Genomic DNA, 12,772 nt, shown 5'->3' on the forward strand with positions numbered 1-12,772 from the left:
GGGATGCCGTGGGGAACCCTGGAGTCTCTGGTCCCCAGGTGAATCCATCGGGCGCCCTCCTTCGGAACTGGGAGTCCCGCGGCCTCCCCATCCCACCAGGGCCAAACTCATCACTTTATCCCAGACAAAGGTATCCCTTGAATTCCTACCCTGAGCGGGGAAAAAAAGCTGTCAGGCCCAGATGTTTCAGACTAAAGACTCTGGACTCAAACCAGCATTTTTCAGCAAAACCTGGGTCTACGAGAAAATTCCCGACAAAATTTTGAGATCAAACACCGCTGGAGTTATTTCAGAGCAACGGGATCTACGTAGCCAGAAGACATATTCGACAGTGCCCCTGCGCTCCGACGCCAGCCGGTTCATATTATGGTATATTTTTTTCCACGTAGATGATTTACTCTCTTCATCCTAAAGTGTTTCTTACAAAATTCTTGGGAGAGAGTAAAGAGGAATCTTGTCTGCTTCCATGCCCAAGACCTGCACTGCTGTCACACTGGAGGATTATTCCAGTCCTCGACGTCCGACAACAAAAGCAGCTCACGGGGGGGCAACACGCCCATCGCACCCGTACCTAGAGATCAGGGGGGCAACAGGCTCGGGCAGGGAGGCAGAATATTTTTCGCAATGCACGGCGCCAACAGGATAATACCTGTATCATCTTATTTGTTTTGGGTTGTATAGGGATAAAACACAGTTAAATACATCAGCAAGTGAAAAAAAAAAAAAAAGGTTACGCTCATAGTATTTATTCCATCCAAGCTTGCAAGAAAGTTACTTTATTGTTTTATTAACAATAACAATAATAGTACAATTATTTTATCCATTTTTAAGTGATCTCAGGATGCTTTAAGATCTCAACCTCACCATTTTAAAAGCATCTCACCTTTACGTCACATTAATTACGTTTATGACTGAAACGTGGCTTTGAGCAAGCGACTGTTCCCAGCGCTCTCATTCCCGCTTCCATCTAGTTGGGATGAACACGCGTCCCACAAACGGGCAGCCGTGGGGCCGATTTCAATGGCTGAGCGCAGCCAAGGATTACCTGCCATTTCCAGGTTTGACAAAATATTTAAGCAGTATTTAAACAAGCAAGAAAGCCACGTCTCCCATTCGAATCCTGCACAACAGAGATCCGTCTGCACGCGAGCGCTCCCAGCAACCAGCTTTTATCCTGCTTTCTGCTCTCCCTACGGTCAGAGCATTGCGAGACACCGCATTTCGTTTCCTGGTTCTGAGCGGTGCTGATTACCAAAGCGATTCCATATGTTACGTTTATTTATTGCAGAACAGATCAGCAAAGAACTGAAACCGCCTGGCGACTGATAAACGCGATAGGGGCTATCAATTTTCAATAGAGACGCGACAAGCGGATCCGTGTTTCAGGCTGCCCGGTAAGACAGCGGTGCTGGAGCGGCCCCAGCACCAGTCTGGAAGGGATTTTCCCCAGCACTGCTGGGAGAAGGTGGTATCACTGCATCCATCCAGGCTCTCACCGGCTGCCGCACATATTTTGAACGTTTCACCGCACATCAAGTGCCAACTGTCCAGGCTACAGGAAGGGTTGCCCTGATCTCAACCCAAAACCTGAGCTCTGATAACTAACAGTGTATCATACTCTACCACCTCACCTCAACTCCATGCCACCGCATCCAAACTCCTTTTCTTAGAATCATAGGGTTGGTGGGGACCTCTGGAGATCACCCAGTCCAACCCCCTGCCAGAGCAGGGTCACCCACAGCAGGTGGCACAGGAACGCCTCCAGGCGGGTTTGGGATGTCTCCAGAGACGGAGACTCCACCACCTCTCGGGGCAGCCTGTGCCAGGGCTCTGCCACCCTCACAGCAAAGAAGTTCCTCCTCGTGTTTAGGTGGAACTCCCTATGGTCAAGTTTGTGCCCGTTACCCCTTGTCCTGTCCCCAGACAGGGGATACTCTTCTCCACCTGGCACCAAAGTAGAAGGTCTAACACAGAAGAGGCTAAAATCCCCCCATTAAAAAAAACCAAACACAACAGCTCCCACAATCCCTACAGGCAAAACTCTGGCACTTAGATTTTCTTTAAAACCCAATATCCATCAGTTAAAAATTGCATGACAAATCCACCCACAGAGCCGCACCTAGGAATTGTTGTCTCACTCCAAACCCAACTTCTTTGGGAGCAATGACTGCTGCTGGATAATTTCGCAGAATCATAGAATTGTCCAGGTTGGAAGGGACCTTTCAGATCATCAAGTCCAACCATCAACCCGACACCGACAAAACCCCCACCAACCCACATCCCTCAGCACCACATCTACCCAGCTTTGCAATACCTCCAGGGATGGCGACTCCACCACTGCCCTGGGCAGCCTGTTCCAATGCTTCATAACCCTTTCAGTGAAGAAACTTCTCCTAATTTCCATCCTAAACCTCCCCTGGCGCAACTTAAGGCCATTTCCTCTTGTCCCATCCCCTGTTCCTTGGGAGAAGAGACTGACCCCCCACAGCTACACCCTCCTTTCAGGGAGCTGCAGAGAGCGAGAAGGTCTCCCCTCAGCCTCCTCTCTCCAGGCTGAACACCCCCAGCTCCCTCAGCTGCTCCTCACCAGACTTGTGCTCCAGAGCCCTCACCAGCTCCGTCACCCTTCTCTGGACACGCTCCAGCCCCTCAGTGTCTTTTTTTGCATTGTGTTCGATGTCAGACTGGTGTCCAACAAGTCAGCACCAGTGATTTCAGGCACAATTAGCCATAATCACCAGAGGACTCTACGACACAAGCACCGGAGAAGCAATATATTCTACTTCATGTCTAGGAGAACAGGAGAGAAAGGATGGTTTCTCTGTGCAAAGACAGGAGGCGAGATGAGCTGGGAGCACACTCGGAGGTAATGGGAAAAGCAGGAGAATCTGCTGGAGAGTGCTCACCAACCCGCTCGCGGTGAGTAACTCCAGTTCAAAGCACTCTTCGGATTCCAGCAATACCTCACGATAACACCATACCCAGAAACACGGGTTTCTTATTCTCTCTTGTGTTGTAACCGTTCAGGTTTTGACCCTACACGTTTTCTGGGAAATCTATTAAAAGCCTATTAAGCAGCCGAGAGCCCACTCACCGAAATCACCATGACGCAAGAGCATATGGTTCCTACCGAGCATGACTTCCTCCTAAGCCTGAACATCACCTTCTTTCCAATAACGCCTGGGCAAGCAAGTTATCAAGTGATGCGGGACAGAGCAGTCGCCTACTTTCCCCCCCCCCCCCATAAATCCTCAAAAAATCCTCTGCGAAGGGGAAGGGACAGAGGAAGCACTAAAGTTAGAGTCCTTGAAAGTATAAACTGAAGTATAAACTCTCAAGCTGCATGTTCATCGCCACAAATAGCAAACATTTAAAAATAATGTTTTATTTTTAGCCCAAGTGGTGCTTAACGATTCGAGAACGAAGCGCTGCCCAGAGACAGCGATGTGTCAGCGGTTGAAAGCACCGGAGCAGCCGAGTCCCCTTCACGCCGAACCCCAGCTCCCGGGGAGCGGGCGAGAAAGCCTTTGGGAGCCTGTCCCTAACACGCAATTAAAACCTTCCCTGATCCAGCCAAAAACCCGAGGGACGGGACTCAAGGAGAAGGAGCCAAATACTTTGGTATTATCTAGGAGGGTAAAATAAATAAAATTATCCAGAACCTCCCATAACAGTTTCCTAGATCTTCTAGCAAAGGTTGTTCTGCACGGGACAATTTATTTCCTGCCTTTCTTTTTTGCAAGCAGCGACCGGAAGGTCAGGATGTATAATTTCAGCCGCTCACAGACGAGTATGGGCTTTACCAAAAAGGGGCTGTAAAGGAGAACAGACCGTGTTTGTGCCTCTCGGCTTCTTTACGACGCATGACAGACAGCCACCCCAAGAAAGTAGGAAAGCAGGCTTAGGAAAATAAATCCCTTCTCCATGGTCTCAATTTGAGATTTTTTTTTTTTTTTTTTTTTTTTTTTTTGAACAGGGGGGGAAAAGCTAAATTAACTCGGAAAAAAATCATCAGAGTGTTGAAATATCTACAATTACAGCTAGGTTTTGTTTTCTTTTTAAACAGTTTAAATCAAATGCCTGAAGAAGCAGATGGGAAACTCTCCTTTGCTGAAAGTTGAGGCTTATATCCCTCCTAGAGCTCTCCGCAAGCCCTGCTAGAAAACGAAAGACAGGACTTAGCAAAAAAGATGTTTAAGGTCATAATTCTTATCGAGAAATCCTGAAAGACTTAAAAAAAAAAAAAAAAAGAAGTTAGAAACTCCTTTTTCCTCAGCAGTAATTTCTCCAGCATTTCTTTCTGCTCCCCGTGAAGACAGATGAGGGAAGACAGCTTCCCCCCTCCCCAGCGCGGTGTGGGTGAGGTAGGGATTGACTAACTGTGGAAAAATCCACATAATTGAGAAGACAAATGTTGAACGGTTATTTTACGGCTTGAACTATTCAAGGAAAAACGCGAACCGTGCCAAGAGGCCAGACAGGCTCATTGTGTACAAGTGCGAGCATGGAGGAGCCCAGGCACATTTCAGAAGGGCAAGGCTTTTATCCTCATCCAGGTTGGGCCTTGCTGCTTTATCGCTTTCTGTAAGCGCTGTGTCAAGCTGTAAAAAAAAAATACCAAAAGAACAAGTATCATCTCCCGGTATTATGTGTACATAGAGCGGAACAACAAAACTACACACACAGGCGCAGTAGCATGACCCGCTATTAAGGCCATTTGTTGCTTCCCATGAGAAGGCCTTATTTTCAGTCGCTTAAAACGATGAAAAACTTTAACGACTCAGGCTCAGGATCCCCAACTTGGATGTCTGCTTCCAGATGAATTTAAAAAAAAAAAAAAAAAAAAAAAAAGAGAATTCTAGTTTCAGCCAAAATACCTCAGCCTTTTCAGAACAATGCGGGTTTGGCCATGTTAGGACTCTCCAGTGGCCCCAGGAGCTACAGGACCCCAACGCTTTTGCCTGAAGACACACACAAGTTAGAGGGAAATGGAAAAGGACCCAGAAGGGGAACTAGTTGAGCAAGAACTCTGGAATACTGACGGGTGGTTTCAAAAGTGAGGACGAGACATCCAGAAGGAGAGATTAAAGATCAACTCAATAATAAAAGCGGCAGAATGAGAAGTCTGAGGGAAGCCAAGTTGTAGAAGAGATAGGAAAGAAAGAGCTAGAGAAGGTCACAACAGAAAGCAAGGAGTTGTCCATCTCCTGCTCTAACCCAGCTCAAGCTGCCAGGAAGAATACACGTTCTCAAAGACAGCCCAGGAGAGGGACTTCCCAACCTCCTGACGCAGGCCCCTTCACTGCTGTTGGGAGGATTTTCCTGCTCCTTTTGACCTCAACTCAATCCCATTGCCCAAAGCCTTCTCTCTCCCCTCTCAAACCAGCTTGTTTCATTCTTCAAGAACCTTCTCAGCTCCCCCAGCAGTTCATCTTTCCAGGTGGGTCACACCTCACCGTTTCAAACCACCCTTTAGCCTGCCCTCCAGGCGTCTCCCCAGGTCCACGTTACCTTGGAGGAGTTCTGGCCCCACCTGCATGCTGTCCCCTCCTCGGAGCCAAGCGTAATGAAGGATCACATAATTCTCCAAACAACACTGGCTTGTACAGAGCCTTTTCCACAATATTATACTATTTGTGTATGTTTAAGAGTTGGCCCTATACACTATACTCATCTTTAATTTGATTGAACCTCACAGAGGAGTCATCCTTTGGTAGCCCGACTGAATTTCACTCTAGTTTCTAAAGAGCGTTTGGAGGAGTTCTAGCATTGCTCCCAACGCAGCTGCAGCCTTTCCACCTGCGTATCGTACAGGAGTTGAGGAAGCACACTGTGTACTTCCTCATCCATCTCCTTAACAACAAAGCTGAACAGAACCAGACAGACCCACACAGCCCAACTCAAGACATACTTCCATTCCAACTAATTTCTGAGTATAATTAACCAATCCATGCCGCATCTGTTGAAGATTATTCATTTGAACCCATGCTCCCATAGACTACTTACAAGACAGCATCCAAGCCATTCTCAAGTCGAAATGACACCTAATTCTTTTCCCCTACTCATAAGGCTCTTCCACAGAGTAAGGCCAAACTCATTTGACACAACTGACTCTTAACAAGGACTTATGTGAGAGCCACTGGAAACTCATCTCATCAATACTTACAAATAGTTTGCTTTGTTGTCCCAGAGCTCTCCCAGCAGGGTTTGACTGCTAGAAACCCATCCCACCAGAGCCCGAGAGGGAGCACAAAGACGCTTACGCCTTATTCTTACCCCTGCTGTCAGCAACCATCCGCGAAGCCCGCAGGCCAGACATCTCACCTCTCTCACGCTGCTCCACATCATCCAACACCGGTAAAATTACCCTGTCAGCGTACGCTGCAGGGGTCCCTGTGTAGGTGTTCTCATCTGGCTGCCAACCCAGGCTTGGAGACAGATCTGTATGGCAGTGGCTTCCCTGGCTTCTTCAGGTTTTTTGGTTTTTTTGGTTTTTTTTTTTTTTGGTTTTTTTTTTGCCTTTTTTTTTTTTTTTTAAGAATACCCGGAAATTTTATAGATAAATAAACACTGAAAATGCTATAGCAGCAAACTCATAATTAAAAGGTTAGGAAATAATGCTATAAATAATACTACTTTGCGTAAATACATTTTTTTCAATCCAATGCAACCTCAGTGCAACCTTGGTTTTCATTACCCAGCTCCTCCAGCAGGCCGCGCGGGCAGGGCTTTACTTCCCCAACAGAGACCAGTACTTACCCTCATCTTCCAGCACAGGGCAGCATTCCTTACGGACCGCATACAACTCCAACTCCGCTCTGAAGCGTTAAAAGCTTCCTCCCAGACCTTCCAACGATGCCCCTCCTGACAGTAAGTACGAGCGTCTTTTGACAGCTCCCTTGGCAGATGAAACACTATCATCCCCAAGTCAGAAGGAAAAATAAGAAAATTAACAATTAAGGTGTATTTTGGATGTTCACTAAAGAGGGTTTGAACCTCTGTTTAAAAAGCCGCATATAAACCAAACCTTATTTATCCTTCCAAATGGTAGTTTGTATTTTTTTTCACGTATATGGTTTAGTGGTGGATTTGGCAGTGTTAGGTTTACGGTCGGACTCGATCTTAAACGTCTTTTCCAACCCAAATGATTCTACATTCCCCAGTACTTCATGGAGGATGGACTGGATGACCCTTAAAGGTCCCTTCCAAGCCAAACCGTTCCACGATTCCTTACACCCGGAGCGCAGCCCGCACCCATTTCTGTTAAGGGCCAACGCTCAAAACCTCTGCAAACCAGACCCCACGACGCCAGGTCAGAGACGCAGAAGGGAATCGCTCCTGAAAAAGCTCGGTTAAGATGGTTAAGCACCATCACACAGAGCTCCTGGGCCAGAGCAGAGAGAGTTTTATGCTCTAAGGCAACATTTATCTGCTGCTCCTGCCACAAAAACCGCTTATAACCCCTGCCTTACTCACTAAACATTTCCCCACACCTGGAAGAAATGAGGCAGGCGTCTTACAAATAGTTTTTGTCACCACGTACGCTAAACCCGAGCCCAGAAGAGATTGAGTCCTATGCACAAAACGCAGCAGGACCCGCTGAAAACAGCGTGCGATTGTTTTAAGCCTAGAAATACCACGCAAGAAGTGCCATCGAACTTCAATTTTGGCATTCCCCAACTTCTGAGGGTTCCTATTGAGACTAAGTATTCCACTATTTAGATCGCTCACGACAAAAAGCAATGTTTTAACCACGGGTGTTAATTTTTCCCCTAAGAAGGGTTAACCCCAACCCTACAGCATGCAATAAAGACAGAACATTTCCCCAATAAAACTGAAGTCGTTTCTATTCTGTAAAATAAGCTCGAGGAGCAAAATAAAAAAAATCTATCTGCATAGTATGAGGTCAGTCAGGCTACGGATGGTTATTTTACATCTGCATATTGAAAACACATGCGTCTCCGTAGGGTTTTTAGCAAACCTGAACCTGCTGGTGCTCAGCCTTTCTCCGGGAATGCTGAGCACCTTCAAATCCCAGCGAGCAGAGGACTCCAGCCATCTCGGAAGGGGATCGACGCAGTGCAGGATTGTAACTCTATACGATGAAAACGTATATTGTTTAGACAAGATGATGAGCGTTTTTTGGGTTTTTTTTAAATTTGAAATTTAATCTTTAATCATTTCTTATTTACAAACTGATCCTAACAATGAGGTAACATATCCGCAGCCGCGTTGGTTTCTGTCTCATAACTCATACATATTCCATACACAATGCTAATTAGTTTGTCTTATAGCAAAAATGGTCTTAATAAACAGAAACGTGAAACGACTTCAGGGTTCCTTTTTTGATTATGCGATAGCCGTGTAAAATAATCTTTAGGAGAAGCATTGATTGTCCGGGGCTATCTGTAGCAGAAGCCTGTGGTCGAACGCTGCCCTAGGAGAGATGAATCCCATCCCTCCTGCACTACGCCCGATGCTGTTTTCAGCAAGTCTCTGCATCACCAAGAATACTTTTAGCCCCTCTCTCTGGTTTTACAAGAATAATTCTCTGCGTTCCAGCTGCTGCTGTCTATACCCAGGGCTCCGGCCTCAGGTGGAGTCTCTAAACTGCGTTTCGATGGAAACACGTCAGGTTAACAAAAATTCTATCCCAGGCAAGTCACAGGCTTTGACCACCCAACCGGGCACCCAAGAGCTGAGTCCACCTCGGAGCCTTGTGCGCCATCCAGTACGACCGGAGTTGAGACAGCAACCTTCATTTTGCAAAGCTATTAAAAAAAATAAGAAATAAATATACAAAAATAGATAATGCTTCAATTTTTGGTTGGTTTTAGAAATTTGACTTTGACAAGAAATGTAAAAAATGTTACATAACCACATAATTCAAGCATCATTATGACAGATCGTTCACTTAAAATGAGCCGGTTTTGGTTAAGAACATCCTGAATATTCCCTCTGTATACAGCATTCACTTGACCAGTACAAGGACGTAAACAGCGGTCTGGCTTTGTGGCTTATCCGTTTATGAACACATTTATGCTCTGACACAGATTTTAGACGAGCCAGAAGCAAAAGATTCCATCCTCGACAGCGTACACCAAACGGAGAGCAACACGGTGAAAATGCCAAACGCTACACATTTTGCGAGCTACCACTATTTACCATCCGTCCCAGAGTACTACAGTCTCACGCAAACACGCCACGACGAGAAAACAACATCTCTATAAGGGTAAAACAAACAGCATTCAGAATTTCTGCAAGCATTCTTCCAAAATTATTGCACTAGATTAGATTGCCTCACCAACGGGGCCAGAGGCCATTTACACTATTTTCTTTCTTCTTCTTTTTTTTTTTATTTATTTTTTTTTTTTTACTTAACAGATGAAAGGATTACAGAAAGTTTTCTGGGGCCAAATTTGGAATTAATGATGGGAAAATTCTTTTGCTAATCCCCCATCTCTCCCACTGCTAGCAGACTCCCGAGGCTGGAAAAAACCAATGTCTCCTGGTACCCTGCTTCTACTTTGCTCATCAACGCAAAATCCTACGCTCGGGAGGTTTGGAAAGGACCCTCGGCTTTGCGCAGAGCCGTAAAATCTCAAGGACAGAGCTATACTGAAAATCAGAGTAAAGAACAACATGAGACTCCAATTAAAACTTGGAGGCGGCGCAAGGAAATCAAAGGATGGGACTCATCTGCTGAGGGTAGATGTCTGCCGAGCAGCCACCTCCGGCCCAGCCCGGTCTCAGTGGGGACAGAGGGGCTTTTCTGGGACACACTGTGCCCTGCCCCGAGGTGGAGGTGCCAGGCTGGAGGGGTGGCACCTGAGCAACCCTCCTGGTGACACCGAGGAGGCTGGGAGGGATGGGCTGGAAGACGCGGCGTCGCAGGGAAGTGGAGCTCAACGAGGGCGACAACCCCCAGCCCACCCGAGGAGAGGGACCCACTCTTCTGGAGAGCCCCGCGACCACCGCAGCCGGGCTCGTTTGCGGGATGCCCTCTTACGAGCCTCAAACATCACTCCTCGGCGCCGCCTGGCAGCCCACCAGTGGCTTAAAAATAGATACCGCCGAGGAAAAGCAAAAGTTTAATCATTTTTCAGTCATTTAACAAACACAAAAGAATTTACACGTACCAACTCTACTGGAGAAGTAAACTTTGCATAATTAATGGGGATGCCTCCAATACTTGTGCATCTGCAAACGCACAGCTACACCAACTGGCACTCACGGGAAAGCGCCTCGGGCCACCTCCAAGAGCTGGGAAGAGCAAATATCTCCGCTGAACAGAGCCTGAACTGCCAGGGAAGGAAAAATCAGGCCTGAATAACGGGTTATCTGGAAAATAACGTTACCCAGCTCTCCCTAAAGCCCGTTTCATTAACTATCAGACATCACCAGCTACTTCTGAATTAAGCCATATTTTATCGTAACGCCAGCACAAGCTTAAAGGCACTAATTAGTTGCAGAAGGTGGGAACGTCCAAAGCAGATCCGGGAAGTGGAAATGAAGCTTCTCGCAGAAACGGGCAATTTGCTGGAAAATTTGACTGGAATAAAAAGAAACACTGATGCAGCACTTAACGAAGATGAACTTCCCCTGCCTCCCCCCAACACAGACAATGCCATTATCACTCAGCACTAGGAAGGAAAGAGATTCTGAGCGAGGGGAAATTCCAGGGCAGTTATCCTCATCAACCTGAGCGGGTAACAGCGACAGGAGGTTGGCAGAGCGCCCGAGAAGGCTGCAGATAGTTAAACCCAGGGCATAAAATAAGCTGCGTCAAAGGAAAGTAGCCCCTGGAAAATATTGCTAGGGATTTCAGCTTTTCCAGTGTGCCAGTGGCAATGAAACACCCAACCATACCCCCCCCCCCCCCCACCGTATCCACAAAAAAATAAATAAATAATATAATTTCCCTGTATCCACACTTAAAAAAAAAAAAAAGAGATTGTATGAAGTCAGGGAAAACACGGGAGCCGCTTGCTCGGCAGCGCTGAAGCCAAGTGGTGAGTAATCTGGTCCCCTGTCCATAAGAGTCAGATTATTCCCCACCTTTTTCAGACTGCTTCGACATCGACAAGCGACACGCTCTAGGCTCTATTCTTTATCCTCGAGGTTCGAGGACGGTGAGGAGCAGAGGCAACTCCGCGTTTCCTCTTCCCCCAGGATCTGGCCTGCGGTCGGTGAGAGGCAATCCTCACCGCTTTTTACTCCCAGCATTCCCAAAAGTTTCCATCTTTTGGGAAAGTTGCCTGTAGCTCAAAAAAAAAGAGCTCGCATGAAAACGTTAAGAATTCCGCTCTAGGCTTGGTAAGTGTCTGTAAGACAAACAAAAAAGCCTGGCACTATTCGCATTATTTGTAAAAAGGAGGGTTAAACGTATTCCCAATTTCACAGATGTTTCAAGGCATCGCCGCTAGAAAAAGCCTGGCGTGGTCACGCAGGAACGCGATGGTAAAACACACATTACCTTCAGGGTCCCAAAAACATAAGGATTTGAGGAACCTTCCCCTACCCCCAACAGAGGGAAATGGGACACAGACAGTGTATTTTCCTGATGAGAAACCAAGGTTTCACGGAGAATTAGTAAACACGCTCATGCTTCCCACCTGTTTTCTATTTAGAGCACAAAAAAAAAAAAGCAATTAATATGACTTTTTCAACAACGGTTAATAGAAGAAACTTATGAAACCGAGATTTCTAATTGAAAATGTCTTTACTCACACGAGGCAGAGGATCAAAATATGACAAGACCACTAAGCGCAGTTTCCCCCAGCTGCGCAAACCATTTCTTAACAACCTCAAAATTAATAAACAAAGACATATTCTAGACATTTCATATCCCTCCTGGATTTAGCCGTGTACGCAAGGCAAACACGAGAAAAGCGTCCTCTTAACTTCACTCTCAGCTGGAACAGAGCTCCCGAGTAGTGCTTCACGTTACGGGATCGTTAATAGGGAACCCCCTCACTCTGAGCAAACATGCAGAGAAAGACAAGGGAGGGGGGGGGAAGGCAGGTCCAGGAAGAAGCCGATTTAAGCATATCATTTATTAGCAAGTAAAAAGACATTTACCTTCTCAGTGGTTAAGTACAACACAACCCAAGGATAAAGCATATGGCTCGAGTCTTTGTGCAAGGGAGAAAGCTGGCAGGGTTCCACGGCTCTAATTGAACTATTACCATATCGTAAGAAATGAAAAAGTCAGAAAGACTGGAGGATCTGCTCTCCTAGGGACGGTTTATGTCATGCCAACAATCAAGTGAGTAACAAAGCGTATTTAACGGGAGAGCAGTTCCACCATTTGGATACTGGCTCATTTTAAAAGAAAATAGGTAGCCTTCTAGTTCAATATCACACTTAATGTGATCCTACTTTCCATGCCGTGAAACCTTCAAAATCCAAAGCGCTTATGGCAAACAACACAACGCTCCTCCTTTAACCGCTGCCTCAAGACTTCCGTTTAGTTAATAAGGAAAGACGCAGAATAAGAGTACTCAAGCGAAACCCAGCAACACACAAAAGCTGCCATAAAACTGACAAACGCAAAAGATCGAGCGCAAAATTAATTTTGTACTTCGTACAAGTAATCGCCGATCTTTTCTTTCAAAAGGCAGGCTCGCTAAAAATATCCCAAGCGTCACACATTGTACGCGCACAACGGGGTATGCGGTGAAACACGAGAAAACAATCAGGTCATGAACGGATAGAATCGGCAGCGGTTGTTTGTAAACCTTTACAGTATTGTCTTGTTATTTTGTGGGCT

General features: G+C 46.3%; 1 protein-coding gene across 2 annotated transcripts in view; it reads right to left on the minus strand.

Moving 5' to 3' along the window:
- STX8 (syntaxin 8) overlaps positions 1-12,772 on the minus strand; it is a 117,378-nt gene that overhangs the window by 86,126 nt on the left and 18,480 nt on the right. The window contains exon 7 of one of the 2 annotated variants that reach the window (XM_074607372.1): positions 3,470-8,771. The exons of the other annotated variant lie outside the window; for it this stretch is intronic. Coding sequence (XP_074463473.1) covers positions 8,632-8,771 — 140 coding nt within the window. The 3' untranslated portion in view covers positions 3,470-8,631. Of the gene's footprint in view, positions 1-3,469; positions 8,772-12,772 lie in introns of those variants that run through there. 2 annotated transcript variants of the gene reach the window in all.

Source organism: Larus michahellis, chromosome 14, assembly GCF_964199755.1.
Source record: "Larus michahellis chromosome 14, bLarMic1.1, whole genome shotgun sequence".
Classification (NCBI taxonomy): domain Eukaryota; kingdom Metazoa; phylum Chordata; class Aves; order Charadriiformes; family Laridae; genus Larus; species Larus michahellis.